This window comes from Filicampus tigris, chromosome 14, assembly GCF_054856515.1.
Source record: "Filicampus tigris isolate MCC_2025a chromosome 14, RoL_Ftig_1.0, whole genome shotgun sequence".
NCBI lineage: Eukaryota > Metazoa > Chordata > Actinopteri > Syngnathiformes > Syngnathidae > Filicampus > Filicampus tigris.
In genome coordinates this window covers 443618-459450 of record NC_141230.1, presented here as the reverse complement: position 1 = coordinate 459450, position 15833 = coordinate 443618, and the positions used below count along the sequence as shown (strand labels likewise).

At 39.9% G+C, this 15833-nt stretch overlaps 1 protein-coding gene across 5 annotated transcripts in view; it reads left to right on the top strand.

The window, feature by feature from the left end:
• Positions 1-15833, top strand: part of rab3gap1 (RAB3 GTPase activating protein subunit 1) — a 188794-nt gene that overhangs the window by 863 nt on the left and 172098 nt on the right. For 3 of the 5 annotated variants that reach the window (XR_015089492.1, XR_015089493.1, XM_086051122.1), the window contains exons 3-6: positions 6428-6506; positions 6591-6720; positions 9544-9622; positions 10094-10213. Coding sequence is in view for 2 of the 5 variants with exons in the window: in XM_086051122.1 (XP_085907248.1) it covers positions 6428-6506; positions 6591-6720; positions 9544-9622; positions 10094-10213 (408 nt within the window). In the remaining 3 variants the exon portion in view is untranslated. Of the gene's footprint in view, positions 1-6427; positions 6507-6590; positions 6721-9543; positions 9623-10093; positions 10214-13601; positions 13984-15833 lie in introns of those variants that run through there. The other 2 variants (XM_086051125.1, XM_086051123.1) reach the window with 2 other exon arrangements.

Sequence of the window (15833 nt, the reverse complement as noted above, 5' to 3'; positions counted from 1 at the left end):
AAAAAAAAAAATCATCATTATGCAAACTTGAAACATTGTTCAATATACGTGCTTGAAGACGTTATAACAAAGTTACATTGTCAACCCCGGGCTGTGCTGAACCTTACAAAAGTTGTAATTTGCTCGTACATTTCTGTATATAATCGTACACAGTATCTATATATAATCTTACACAGTATTTATCGCTCACCGGGAGAGATGGGGAAAACGCAACGGATATTTCTATATAGAAACTGACGCAGTGTTTATCGCTCAACGGGGGGAGGAACTTTGCTCGTGAAAGTTGGCCGAAGTTCGCAGTCGGAATCGCTAACGGACACTCCGGATCAGAGCCAAAATGGGCAAGACAAGATCGGTATAACAAAAAACGAGTTTTCCCAAAAGATTTTCCCCGTACAAAAATTGTTATATGGCGCACACCATTTGAAATAATCAAAGAACGTTTTAAACTATGGGGAAAACGTACAAGTTGACAAATATGAAGTTAAGAGTAAATGTTCCTTTTTTTTTTCCTTTTGATGCCAATGTTTTCCTTTTCACTTAAAATGAATATCGGCTCGAAATTAGGGATGTTCCATTCAGGTTTTATGACACCGATACCGATCATGCATGAGTGAGATCGGCCGATACCGATTCCAATCACATGGAATACCTGTATATTTTTCAATTTATTTATGGTGATTGCTATTATGCAATATCTGAAAAAAAAACAGCCATACTATTGCCGTAATCTTGACAAAAATCTATATATATTTTCAAAAGCATGAAAACATACAAGACCGTTGCTGGCACAATACAACAATTACTCAGTCACAAAGATAATTGAAAAAACAGCTTTTAGTAACAGTTTTTAACGGATCAAAAATAATCAGCAGTCTCAAAATACTTAATTATGCAAAAAGTCAAATAAATAACATGCCACCTAAACATTGCATAATCAAAGTAGAAAAAATTGTCACATGCAGGCTTCACGTGATTAAACTATTTAATGAGTTCCTAAATCGAAACAACTCAGGAACTTGGTTTCTTGTCTTGTGCGTAGACAAACTATCTTGTGCATTTGTCAATGAGAAAAAAGTCAGTTAATCTTTTTGTGAATTATAAAATGACATAGTGGGTCTGTTGCCCATGAGTAACCTACAATGTGTCTCCCTGTGGCAATAATGCCACTTATACTGCGCTGTGACAGTAACGCATCATGCATAACAAGTTGCAGCGTGTGTGCCATAAACCCCAAACTCGGTCGCCCATTTATTATCGGTCATAGTTTTCTGCATGTTCGTGCATTATAGCTCAATACCACGTGTATTTTGTCTTTTGGAATACAAATGCCTCGTTCGAAAATTGTCATTAAAAGCCGTACACGAGCGAAAAACTCCCTTGTTAGACTCAACATCGACACAGGACTGACATCCAAGCTCCATTTAACACTTGTAAAACTTAAACTGGATAATAGACCTTCTTTTAGGAAACTTTCAATGTGACAATACACTCTCTGGTGGAGCTACGCCTGTGAAGTATTTGTGTCCCGGTAGCACGTAGCTAGCGAGGCTCAAAGTGGGCGAACAGACGGCGGAATCCGGTGTCTTCCACCACTGAGGTTGGTCATCAAGTCCGTTAAATGCCATTATTTTCCTGGTTATTTGCGTTGCCTTTTGCCTGTCGCGCAGATATGGGTTTGAGTTGGTTAGCATGGGCTGCGTTAGCTGCCATTTGATTGTTGCTGCTGCTTCAATGCAGTGAACCTCGTAAACTCACCATAGTCTTCCAATTGCTTGTTCTACAAATGTCGGATTAAGTTGATTGTGTTGAAACTTGTGGCCATACCTTTTCATGGCATATATTACAAGACGCAAACTCTACAGAGGAGACATGTTTAACTGTTATTGTTGTGCGCCTCCGTGGATGGGAGCAACACTGCTCGCTTGCTGGTCTATGAGAGACTGTAGGCTGCGAAGCATGAGCTGCGGCTGATCAGATTTTTTGATCGGCTTTGATTGAATGTGCCGATCACGTAATTTTTCATGAAAATCGGCCAATCATTATCGGTGCCCGAACGATCGGAGCATTCCTATTTCAAAATATCTGTTATCGACCTCCTTGACTATTAATAATCGGTATCGGTATTGGCCCTGAAAAAAGCATATCGGTCTATCTGTAGTACAAATCAAAATTGTAAGGGTTTGAATTTCTTGTGAGTATGAATCAAAATTATGAGGGTTTGAATTTTTTTGTGAGTATAAATCAAAAGAAGAACAAAGCAAAGATGAAGATCCGGAGCGCCTCGAGTCGGGCTGGGTTTTTAACCACCTCACTGCTAGTCAGTTCTCTGATGCCTTTGATCAGCTTTATGTTCCCTCTTCAAACACATAGGAACTCAGCACTTGGTTCCATTCATCTTGCCTTATTATTTTTTACTCTGTGGCTCCATTAAAAAATATGCGGCAAAAAATTAGACCGGAGCCATGGTTTAATGAGAGCACTCGCGCAGCTAAACAGGAATGCCGCAGAGCTGAACACAGGTGGAAAAAGAGACAGGCTGCAGGTCTCTTATCAAATCTTAAAGGACTGCTGGCGTCGTTACCAGAGAAAGGTGAAGGAGTCCAAGAGAGACCACTTGTCATGTCTGATTCAGGAAAATCGCCAAATTGCCCAATTTAAAACAATTGACTCTGTACTGAAGCCCCGTCAACCAACGTGCATGGACTCGTCCCCTGAAATGTGCAATAGATTCTAGCTGGTTTTCATTGACAAGGTTGCTACAGCTAGGGCTCTAGTCTCAAACGCCACATTTGACCCCTCTGTCCAAGTTCATTTGACCCCTCTGGTCAAGGGGAGAAGAAAAGGAAGAATGAGATGAAGAAAAAGAAGGTGAACAAGGACCGCAAGCATTTGACCGCGGGAAATTTGAAACCTGAATGCCGTAGTCACTTCATTCGCGCACATTGGAGAGGGGAGGGGCTTTGCTTGGTAGTAGACGACTGGCAAAACAAAACAAAAAGGTTTCGACTTCGCAATCAAGTGACCGACACTGTGCTAAAGCGAATGCAAACAATATTGACGTCTTGGTAAAGTTCATCAGCTGTAAAATATTAAAGAAAGTCAAAACATACCAATACAAACAAGCTCCTCGCTCACGGTTCTCCAAACCTGGTCTCTTTTTTACTTGTCTTGGGAGTTGTAACTGGCCGTGTCATATAGCTCGGGATGTCCACAAACCACAACGATAATTTTACTTCATTTTGCACTCCCCGCAAGACCCACCAAATGTACAGAATGCTCTGTGTGACGTAATACTTCCCGATGCTGGCTGCCACAAGGCGAAGAGGGAATGAGGTTCATTTGTTTTAGCCGCGACGAGTGGGCATATTTTCATTGCTTTTCTCCGCGTCCCCCCACATCATCCGCACCGTCCCACACGCAACCGCGCCCGCCCGCGCCAAGTAAATTGACTTGAATTGAATCGTGCCGCCAGATTCAATTGAACATTCACATGTAGCAGCACCGAAACTGCTCACGCGCGATTTGTTTCTCCTCACACGGACACGGTGTTCCAGTCGGTGCTCCGTAAGTGAAGGGGAAACCAGCGAGCCAATCAGCAACCTGGAGGGCTGACCAATGGAAGCGCTCCATTGTTGCGGTCTAAAAATGCCTGATTTTGCGGGCAATTTTTCAAAAAGTTGCGATAAAAGTTCAAATTTGTTTGCTCAAAACCTCATTAGTTAACAATTAACTAAACGTTTCCTACAAATTTAAGTGAATTTTTACACAAGATGCTTGAAAAAGCAGCAACTATTTACAAATGTGTACATTTTTTTTATTGAAAAGGAAGCACACATGCAGCACACATCTCTCAGCATCTGGAGTTAAAATATATATAAAATATGGCACTTTTTCTCAATGTGGCTCCTCAATGCTTCTTCTTTCTGGTAGACTGCAGCTATGATGATAAGCCAGAATGGCTCCTCCATTGATGACTTTCTCTCTCGGGGATCATCTCATAGCTGGGTGATCACTAATAGACAGTGGAATGTTGATAGATTCACAGATAAGAAAGTGAAAACTTTTAGCACTCAGACTTTTTAACACCAACCTTGATAAAATGTAATGTCACGTCATCAGCCTGTATGTGAAATAACTACAGGTGGGCAATATATCAAATTTAGCGCTAAAGTGCCTGCAGAGGGAGGCAAAACATCATAAATGCAAGTCAGCACGAACAAGCAATTACAATTACCTATATATCATTTCACGTTACTGTAACCCACATAAAGATAAGATAAGATAAGATAAGAATGCCTTTATTGATCCCACAGTGGGGAAATTTTCATTGTTACAGTAGCAAAGATATAGGTCACACATAAAGAAACATAAGATAAATCCTATAAGATATTAAAATGTATGAATAATTTAAACGTTTAAAATCTAATGTTTTGTTAAATAAGTAATTAAGATAATATGATAAAAAGACAATTTGACTGCTATGGCCTTGCTAGTTGAGGAAGCTAGCTTATCCAAACCGCTAAACATTCACAAACTCCACAGACTCCAGGTGTGCAGCGACGTTGCCTGCTTATATTGTGAAACTGCACAAGAAACAGAAAATACTATAAATCTATACATTACATACACCATGTATTTTCATAGACATGAACAAGATGAGCCTATTCTAACGATTAGCGATCGCGATTAGCATTAGCAATAGCGATTAATATGTTCAGTCAACAACCTACAATCATCCACAATTCAGCTCGTATATAAATGTCAATACACACAATTGTCTAAGTTAGTGTCAGACGATGGTTGAACAAGAATGAACCACAAACAGGCAGACATGCTAACGATTAGTAATCGCGATTAGCATTAGCAATAGCGATTAGTATGTTCAATCAACAACACACATTCATACACAATTCAGCTTGTATATAAATGTTGCATGCTCATTACACATAATTGTTTAAGTTACTTAAAGACGATGGTTGAACCAGAATGAACCACAAACCGGCAGTTGCTTGCCTCAGGCTGGGGTATTGCATCATGCAGCCACACGGAGGAGCCGAGCGCAGAGGAGATGAAGACATAATTACGACTGAATACAAAAATACTTTTGGAGACTTGGAAACATTCTACATGGTCGGTTATAAATAAAAGACTTATTTAATCGATCTACAACCGTTTTGTTGAATTTAAAGTTATTTTTCTTGTATACTACATGTGTGAATGTTAGCTAAAAGTTACCATAATAGTTCTGTGAATATGATGTGTACTAAGCGCACAATTTCCTCCAAAAATGTTTTTTTCTTCTTATGCGTTTTATGGCTCGTGCGACTCGTACTCCGGAGTGACTTATAGTCCGGAAAATACAGTAGTTTAAACACCCCTGCTATAAGCTAATGATGATGATTATAAGACCGACTGCTTGCTGATGCTATATGCCCCTATTTACATCTGATCAGTCGACAGAAGTCGACTAATCACGATTACTGTTGGTGATTAGTTGGCTAGCAAAATAATCGTTTGTGGCAGTCCTACTGCAGACTAATCTTGAAACTATACTGTTAAAAAAAAATCAGGATTTAAGCATAGAAATCTATAAATAAACTGTATTTTGAGTTTTTCTGTTCACAAGTGAGTCTGCCATGTTGCCATGTTTGACATGGCATGGCCCCCGTAAACTAATGCATGTCAACTTGAGTGAATTTCATAAGCGACAACCAACAGTGCACACAATGAATCCTTTTCATTCACCCGATGGCACCAAAAACAAAGTATGTAGTTTTTAAATCTGATGATTACACACATTTATACCCAAATACATAATATTTCAATATTTCTCATTACAGTAAATAGTGTTAGATATAAATTAGCAGTTCAAAACACTCATGCAAATGTTAATAAAAATACATTCTATATTTAGAAATATTCTTTTAGGTTGATGAATACTTTTTTGTGTAATGATCAGAGGAAAAAATATTTTCACTATTATGTTGTGACTGAACATGATTGTATGACTCAATTTAAGACTTGCTTGAACCAAGTAATGACTTGACTGGCTTGAAATTAAGTGTGACTTGATTTGCTTGATTTCCCACACCCCCCCCCCAAATACAGTAACTTGGTACTTGCTTGAGACTTAAAGGTTATGACTTGAGAATTTCTTGCACATGCAGGTATGTGACACAATTCTGTTGTTAACTATCATAACAATTTGCAGTGCTTTATCACCTACAATGCCATTGCCAGAAAGTTCGAAGCAATTGTTTTAAAAATAACCATAAAGAAGGTTGCTATGGAACCGTATCTGCTCCTGCCTGCGCATTCTCTGTTCTATGTAAATTGTTTTGTGTCATTTTGGTCTATTATTCATGTTTTTTTTTTTGTTCTTTTTTCTTTTTTCTTTTTTTTTTTTTTTTTTTTTTTACAAAAGGTTTGTATCCAGGGTTGAAGAAGTTTTAAATGAATGGAAACTAATTGGAAACTCAACAAGGAAGTTGTCAAAAGAAAAGGTAAATTGATTAAAAACCTAAAATGTCAGGCTAAACATTACTGATGGTTGTTGTCTTGACAGTGGGCCTTCTTTGTTTACGCAGGGTGACTATTCGAGTGGCACTTGGGAGGAGAAATCTCAGGAGATTAATTTTGTAGATTTTAAGTTCTCCATAACCCACTATGCATTGGTGCAAAAGCATGAGAACAATACAAATACTGAATTGGAGGAAGGTATGGTCTTTCTTTTCTCTATGGTCTTTCTTTTCTCTATTTCTCAAGGGTAATTTGATTTTACACACACGTGTGTGTGGGTGTGCGGGGGTGTGCGTGTGTGTGTACACACTCCTGATCACAATCTTAAGACCAGTGTTAAAAAATTGCAAAAATTTGCATTTTGCACTGTTGTATCTTAAAAAGGTTGTTCTAAGTAGAGTTTCAAAATGCAAAAAGAAGAAATGGGAACAAGAGACCAAATGTTTTGAGCATGCAATTGATTGAAAAGAACAATTTAACATAATTTAGGCTGTTCATCAGCTGATCAAAAGTTTAAATTAAAGAAATTAAAGTCTCCAAAACAGACTCAGTAATGAGTAGCTCCACCATTATTGTTGATCACTTCAAAAATTCGTGTTGGCATGCTTGATGCGAGTGTTTCCAAAAGGCTTGTAGGAATGTTGCTCCAAGTGGTGAAGATGGCTTCACAAAGGATATCCACTGTCTGGAACTGATGTCAATTTTTGTAAACTTCCCTTGCCATCCATCCCCAAATGTTCTCAATTGGATTTAGATCAGGGGGACATGCAGGATGATCAAAAAGAGTGATGTTATTCTCCTGAAAAAAATCCTTTGTCAGACGGGCATTGTGAATTGCAGCATTATCCTGCTGAAAAACCCAGTCATCACCACACAGACGAGGACCCTCAGTGATGAGGGATGCCTGCTGCAACATCTCCACGTAGGCAGCTGTTGTTTTTGACGCCCCTGCGCAACCTGGAGCTCCATTGTTCCATTGAAGGAAAAAAGCACCCCGGATCATGATGGCGCCCCCTCCGCTGTGCCGTGTTGAAAAAATCTCAGGTGGCATCTCCTTGTCATGCCAGTAGCGTTGGAAGCCATAAGGACCATTAAGCTTAAAGTTTTTCTCACCAGAGAATAAAACTTTCTTCCAACTTTGAACGTCCCATGTTTGGTGCTCCCTTGCAAAGGCCAAACGGGCAATTTTGTGGCGTTGAAGGAGCCGTGGCCTTTGAAGACGTTTTTTGTTTTTGAAGCCGTTCCTTTGCAGAGGTTTTTCTGGTGGTTATTGGACAGCAGTCAGCACCAGTAATGGCCTTAATTTGGGATGAGAATCATCCCGTCTCTTGACGGACAGCCGTTCGGATCCTCCGGCTCAGTGCCAGTGAGTTTTTTTTTGCTTTTCCCATCAAGAGGTCTTGACAGTGTGATTGACAGAAAATTACATGGAATCAACATTTTTGCACAGGTATTGGGCTTTTAAAGGATGTGGTCTTAAACTTTTGATCAGCTGTTGAACATCCTATTTCAGTTAACTTATTTTCAATAAATTGCATGCTCAAAACATTTGGTCTCTTGTTCCCATTTCTTCTTTTTGCATTTTGGAACTCTACGTAGAACCTTCTTAAGATACAACAGTGCAAAATGCAAATTCTTGCAATTTTTAACTGGTCTTCAGATTTTGATCTGGAGTGTATGTATGTGTGTATATATGTATATATGGTAAGGTATGGAAAGTATTCAGACCCTTGAAATTTTGTGATCAGAGACAGATATTGTGGCAAAGCACAGATCTGGCCAAGTTTACAGAAGAATTTCTGCAGCACTCAAAGTTCCTAAGAGCACAGTGGCCTCCATAATCCTCAAATGGAAGAAGTTTGGGACGATCACAACTCTTCCTAGACCTGGCCATCCAGCCAAACTGAGCAATTGTGGGGGAAGAGCCTTGGCAAGAGAGGGTAAAGAAGAACCCAAAGATCACTGTGGCTGAGCTCCAGAGATGCAATAGGGAGATGGGAGAAAGTTCCACAGTCAACTAACACTGCGCCCTCCACCAGTCGGGGCTTTATGGCAGAGTGGCCCTACGGAAGCCTCTCCTCAGTGCAAAACACAAGCATGCCCACATAAGAGTTTGGTAAAAATCACATGAATGACTCCCAGACTATGATAAATAAGACTGTATGGTCTGATGAGACCAAGATTGAACTTTTTGGTGTCAATTGTAAGCAGTATGTGTGGAGAAAAAGTGGCACTGCTCATCACCTGCCCAATACAATCTCTACAGCGAAACATGGTGCTGGGAGCATCATGTTCTGGGGGTCGTTTTCAGCTGCAATGCCAGGATGACTGGTTGCAATTGAAGGAAAGATGAATGCGGTCATGTACAGTTATATACTGGAGGAAAACCTCTGCCAGAGTGCTCAGGACCTCCGACTGGGCCGAAGGTTTACCTTTCAACAGGACAATGACCCGAAGCACAGAGCTAAAATAACAAAGCCGTGGGTTCAGAACAACTCTGGGACTGTTCTTGACTATCCCCACCAGAGCCCTGATATAAACCCCATTGAGCATCTCTGGAGGGACCTGAAAATGGCTGTCCACCAACGTTCACCATCCAACCTGACAGAACTGTAGAAGATATGCAAGGAAAAATGGCATAGATCCCCAAATCCAGGTGTGAAAAACTTGCTCCATCATTCCCAAGAAGACTCATGGCTGTACTCACTCAAAAGGGTGCAGCTACTCAATAAAATGTCAGGGTGTGAATACTTATGATCATATGATATATCAGTTTTTCTTTTTTAATAAATATGCAAAAATATCTTCAATTCTGTTTTTTCTGTCAATGTGGAGTGCTCAGTGTATGTTAATGAGAAATAAAATGACGTTTTTTGGTTTTGACAAATGGCTGCAATGACACAGAAAATGAACAATTTCAAGGGGTCTGAATATTTTCTGTACCCACTGTATAATGTAAATCATAGTTTAGGTCCATTGTTAATTCATTCATAATGACAAGACAATTTTATTTGTTTGCAGCTCCCTTTCCCTTCGCAATGCAGGAGCTTTTGTGCACCAATTATGACTTCCCTCCTCGAGCCCACTGCTTGGTCAGATGGTGAGTTTTAGCACCTGTTTCTGCAATTTCTTGGATCCTATTATCAATGAATATTTGTCAAATAAAGAATACTGTCAACTTTACCACAGCATCATGTGTCAAGTCTCATAAAGGCACATACAGCATTGATTGACTGCAATTGTAATTTTAACGATTTAAACTGTGAATATGCAAACAGCGGATATTCACTTTTCATGGAGAAATTACTTTAAAATGTTAAATATTGTTGAATGATATTGATTCCACGGAACTCGTCCTTGTGGTTATATTTGACCCTTCTGTCACTTAATGACCAACTTAGACACAGCCACCACAAACGGAAAATGCAGACAGATTTTGTGCATGACAGCTCTTTTGGTAAATGTGAAGCTGAAGATAATCAAGTCAAGATTTTGTGCATGACAGCTCTTTTGGTAAATGTGAAGCTGAAGATAATCAAGTCAAGACATTTGTTTCCTTCTCTTGTGACAGGTACGGGTTACGAGAGTTTGTTGTCATATCACCTGGAGCCAACGTTGAGGCTATCATCAGCGAGTCCAAATGTAATTTGCTTCTCAGTTCCATCTCAGTTTCTTTGGTCAACAGTGGCTGGTGAGACACCATCAACTCTCCTTTATAATACTTTAACAAAAAATATGAAGACACTTGTTTTTGAACAACTTAATCTTTCATTTATGTCATATTTAAACTAGAGCTGTGAACAGCTAAAATGAGCATCGAAAGTAGAGAAGATTAAAAGCTACTTTGAGAAAATACTACCTTTATGAAAGGCCATAAAGGAGGCAACATCGTAAAGGAAATTAAAAATGGCCAACTTCCTGTTGAGTTTAGAGTGGGGCTCCAGAGACTTTTTGTAGGTCTAGTGTTGTTACATTTGCCTCAAACCTTTGGTGAAGTGGTCAACTGGAGCTGTTTTGTGAATTAATGTGTAGAGGGTGCAACTAAGACATTTTTTTTAAACTGCACAATGAACTCAAAAAGTAGCGATTATTTTTCTTAATGTGATGTCTAGTTCAAGTTTCATATGTTTACATGAATGTTATGACCATCAAAATTGGCATATTTTTTCTGAGCAAGCAGTGCGTTGTTGCTTTTAATTTATATCTTGAACATCTTTAGCTTATGCACATAATTTCAAGACATTGATGACATTTCAACAGTTTGATGAAATCTCTATAAAGATTTCTTTGAAATGTGACCTTTTAAAAGCCAAAAAATGGGGACAAATTTGAAACTAAATTCCAAATGCTGCACTTGTTAATTTAGCACAAGGCTCCAAGACTTTTATTTTTTTTTTGTAGGTCTTATACGTTATTCGTGTTGGCGGTCGCTGCTCGGGCCCTAATAATAATTTCTACAAAAAAAAGGGACCTCGCAGCATTTGCTGCTCGGGCCCTAACTAGATTTGCGAGAAGCTGTAAAGGGCCCTTGCATTTTCAGAAAATGAAGTACATCAGATGGAAAGCTATTTTGAAAAAATATGACCTCTGCAAAAGGAAGAAAATTAGGCAAGTTTAAAGGACATTAAAAATGGCTGACTTCCTTTTGAATTTAGAGTAGGCCTTCACTTTTGCAGGTCTTGGGCTGTTACATGTCTCCAACTTTTGTTAGATCTTGGTGATATGTACAACTAGGGCTGCTTCACTAAAATTTCCATGGGATGTTGTTTAGCTTTTTTTGAAAAATCACACAATAACGTTGCAAAGCATGATGTTTTTTGCAAAGTTTCATGCCCATTTTTCGGGCATGTTTAGACCCTCAAAATTAGTGTTGGTGTTGTCTTGGTGAATAAAACATTGCCATGGTGACAGCTTTTCGTGAAATGCACAAACTTTGTGTTGCAACATCATTGAAGTCTTAACACCTTTTATATGAGGTGAATCTGATGGGAGAAAAACATAAAAAAAAGAAAACTTGTATTTCCTTTAGCCAGTAGGTGGTGATACCAGTATGATTAAAAAAAAAAAAACATTCGTAGATGTCTTCGGTCGTAGACTCTTATCGATTATGGGAAATGTTTTCCAAGGAATGGTCATGTGGGTCAAATTACTGTAGCTTTTGTCACCAAGGCGATGCCGACTTCTAAAGTATCTTGGAAGATGATCCCAAAAGGAATCCTTTCGTCTGAATAAAATCTGAACCTTGAAACTGGTGATAATCGCTACGATGGGAAGTGAACAAAGCTGCAGCACCGGACGACTGTATGCACAGCAATTGACCCCCCTACCAAGCCTCTCCTACACATTTTCGAGAGTGTGACTAAGTTAACTCCATTGCATTGTCCATACCCTTACGAAATAGTATATAAGAAGTATACTTTATAGAGTATACTTGAGTATAAGTATACAAGTGCACTCTGAACTATGTACTTGTAGTGTACTACAAAGTACCGTATTTTTAGGACTGTAAGTCATGTTTTTTTTTCATAGCTTGCTTGGGTGCGAATTATGCTCTGGAGCGACTTGTGTGAAACTATTAACACATATACAACACCTGTGTATCATTTCACATGTTATTTTAACACCAAACCGCAAGAGGGCACTCTAGGCCTGTGTAGATCATTTAAAAAACAATTGGGAAGGGTTTTTCCAAAAATGGCACCGAAAAAAAAATCCTATTCTGCAGATTACAAGCTGCAAGTAGTAAAATATGCAGCCAAAAACAGCAATCGAGCACCAGAAAGAAAGTTTGGAGTTAGCGAGAAACTTGTAAGGGACTGGTGAAAAGCGGAGGTTACTCTTTGTTACAACCCCTCCTCGAGATGGCAAGGAGGAGGGGTCTAAGTGTGAGAGTTGGAAGGGGTAAATGGAAAGTGCACTAACGAAAAAACTGGCCAGTACAACACCACACTAAACTAAACTACAACAAAGAAATTGGGTGATCACCCCGAACACCAACTGCCCTAGTGCACACACAAATGAATGACCGGTCGAATTTATGGCGACAATGAATGGTTAGTGCGGTACAGAAAAGGATAAATGAAGGCTATTGCGAATCAGGTGCACTAAACAAAAGACAGTGGTTACAAACACAAAATACCAGGGACTGACTGCATCACCCACAGCCAGCCTCTGGGACTGACTGCATCACCCACAGCCAGCCCCGAACACCAGCAACCCAGTCTCTCTTAAACTGGTGCTGGTGTCACACCTGAAGCAAATTAACTAATTTGGTTACTCTCCCCTGCTCTGATTGGGTGGCTACAATCAGGGGAGAGCACACACACGCTCAAAACAGCCATGACCCAACGTGGGCCGTAACAACCCCCTACTTAAAATACAAACCATAAGAAAAACAAAATTGTTCGTCCCAAAAAACACGTCCCACACACCAAATAAAACAATCAAAAGAACAAAAACAAAACCTAGTCTCAGGGGCTTGCCTGGCTCAAGGCATGCAGCCCCCACCAGAGAATCCACTCCGCCCGGAATTCGCCCCCAAATATAACAAACTAAAATAAAAAAAAAAGTGGTGCCCGATGGCCGCCCAAAGCAGCCAAGCTGGACACCATCTACACCAAAAAAAAAAAAAAAACACACACACACAAAACCACCCCACACAAAACAAAACAACCCCCAACAACCCTCACACTGTCCATGGCTAGTTTTTTCGATCCCAGACGAGCCCCTAATTATGTTACGACCCCTCCTCAAGATGGCAAGGAGGAGGGGTCCAACATAGGTGTGAGAGTTGGAAGAGGTAATCGGAAAAACATGCACCAACACAAAAGACAACCATTGCAAACAAAAAACAAACAAGGACTGGCTACATCACCAGTAGCCAGCCCAAAACACAGTGGTTACAAAATCTAAATACAAGGGACTGACTGCATCACTCACAGCCAGCCCCAGGGATTGACTGCATCACCCACAGCCAGCCCCGAACACCAGCAACCCAGTCCCTCTTAAACTGGTGCTGATGTCACACCTGAAGCAAATTAACTAATTTGGTTACTCTCCCTTGCTCTGAATGGGTGGCTACAATCAGGGCAGAGCAGGGGAGAGCACACACACACACAAAACGGCCACTGCCCAACGTGGGCCATAACATTCTTACTGAAATAAAGAAAACAAAAAAACAATCGTGTTCTAAAAGCTAGGTGGCCACAGCTAGAGGAACGAGTTCGCACATGGGTGCTTGGACAACGTGCTGCCGGGAGAGGCTTGTCAACAGTTCAGTTGCATCTCCAAGCCCAAGTATTTGCCAAGGAGATGAATATAAATTACTTTGCAGGATGATCTTCTTGGTGTGATCGTTAACGCAATCACCTCTCTATCAGAGCAAGGACAACAATGTCGCTAAAACTGCCAGTAGACTTCCAACTCAAAGCTGACAGTTTCCGTGAGTTCATTGAGAAGCAAGTAAGTGAGCACAACGTGACACCAGATCATATTATTAACATGGACGAGGTCCTACCCTCACGTTTGATATTCCAATGGGCCGAAGTGTTGCAGAGAAAGGGCAAAAGAGTGTGAATATAGTAACAACTGGTCATGAGAAATCTCACTTCACAGTGGTGCTGGCATGTTGTGGAAATGGATCAAAATTGCCACCAATGGTCATTTTCATACGAAAAACTATGTCAAAAATCCAATCCCCATCAGTTCGTCGCCGTGAATGAGAATCAAGAAATTATTCATTTATGGCTTGCAAAGTGCTACACTAAGCGTCCGAATGGCTTCTTTCGAGCACGCAAAGCTCTGCTTGTGGTGAATAGCATGCAAGAGCACATCACGCCATAGTTCAAAGAGGATTAAAATCCATACCTGCTATCATCCCTGGAGGCTTCACCAAAATACTCCAGCCACTTGATATTTCCGTGAATAGGAGCTTTAAAGCAGTCTTGCGTAACTTGTGGGAGCAGTGGATGATGGATGGAGAGCACAGCTTCACTGCAACTGGGAGAATGCGCCGTGCAACTTTCCTGTAAGTCATTGGATGGATCGAAAAAGCATGGGCTTCGGTGACAACCGAAACCATTCTGTAAGGATTCAGAAAGGTCGGAATAATTGGAACTGCAACTGACGACGAGTCTGATGGAAGTGACGTAGAAGAGGAAGCGCTGCAACTTCTACCTCCGGAGTTAGTGGAGTTGATTAAAAGTGACACAGAGGATAAAGATTTCATTGGATTTTAGTTATATTTGGAGTGACCCAGATGGTTTTGGTAAAATTCTTTGCATGTTATTTATCCTATAGTTATTGGAATAACTTTTAATGTTATTTTAACATGCCACGCACGTTCTCAGTTGCGTAAGCATACCGTTCAGCCTGTTGTTGCCTCTATTCTATTTTTATTTGTATTATTTATTTAATTGTTTGTCAGTTATATTTTAAATGACATGTCTGTTCTTGGTGTTTGATTTATCAAATAAATTTCCTCCAAAAATGCGACTTATACTCTAGTGTGACATATGTTTTTTTTCTTCTTTAATATGCATTTTACGGCTGGTGTGACTGTGATCCAGAGCGACTTATAGTCTATAGTATATAAAAGCAAAAAACAAGGTCAAATGGGAACCAAAAAAACAACAACAAAAGACAAAGAAAAAAGATTGTTAAAGGTGTCCTTATAGTTATTTTGGATTTTTTTCAAACGGCGAGGTATCGGTACAGTATCGGCATCGGCCGATACTGCACAGCCAGGTAGGGGAATCGGTATCGGGGCCAAAAAGTGGTATCGGAACAACACTAGCCTAAACCACCAAAGAGCTCGAGCCGATGGACAAACCCCCACCTTGTGAAGGAACAATAATAGGAGACTCAGAGTTGACTGGCAAGACAGACATGGACACAGGCATGTTTCCAAAGTGTTTGTGTTGATCTGTAGTTGTGATTCGGTAGCACGTCCCTTGCTTCATAACACTAAACAATTCAATGGTTATTAAGACTGTTATTTTTGCTTGCACAGAGTGCAAGAGTAAATCCGTATGAACTGCATCCACTAAAGAAGTGGTACAATAGTGCTATGTGCTTGAAAGATGGTACATGTTGTTTAATCAAACTTGCTTGTTTTAAAATAAACATGTTCTACATTTTGTTCATGTTCCAAATTATGTTGTGTTTTAGTCGAGGCTCTAAATCAGATAAGCCAGTATTTTAAAAACTCTCAAATCAATGTAAAAAGTACATCATATATGATATTAAACAACAAAAATGATTATTACTTTCTGTCCTGAAATATTTAAAAACAAAATGTGTTCTTGTTGAAA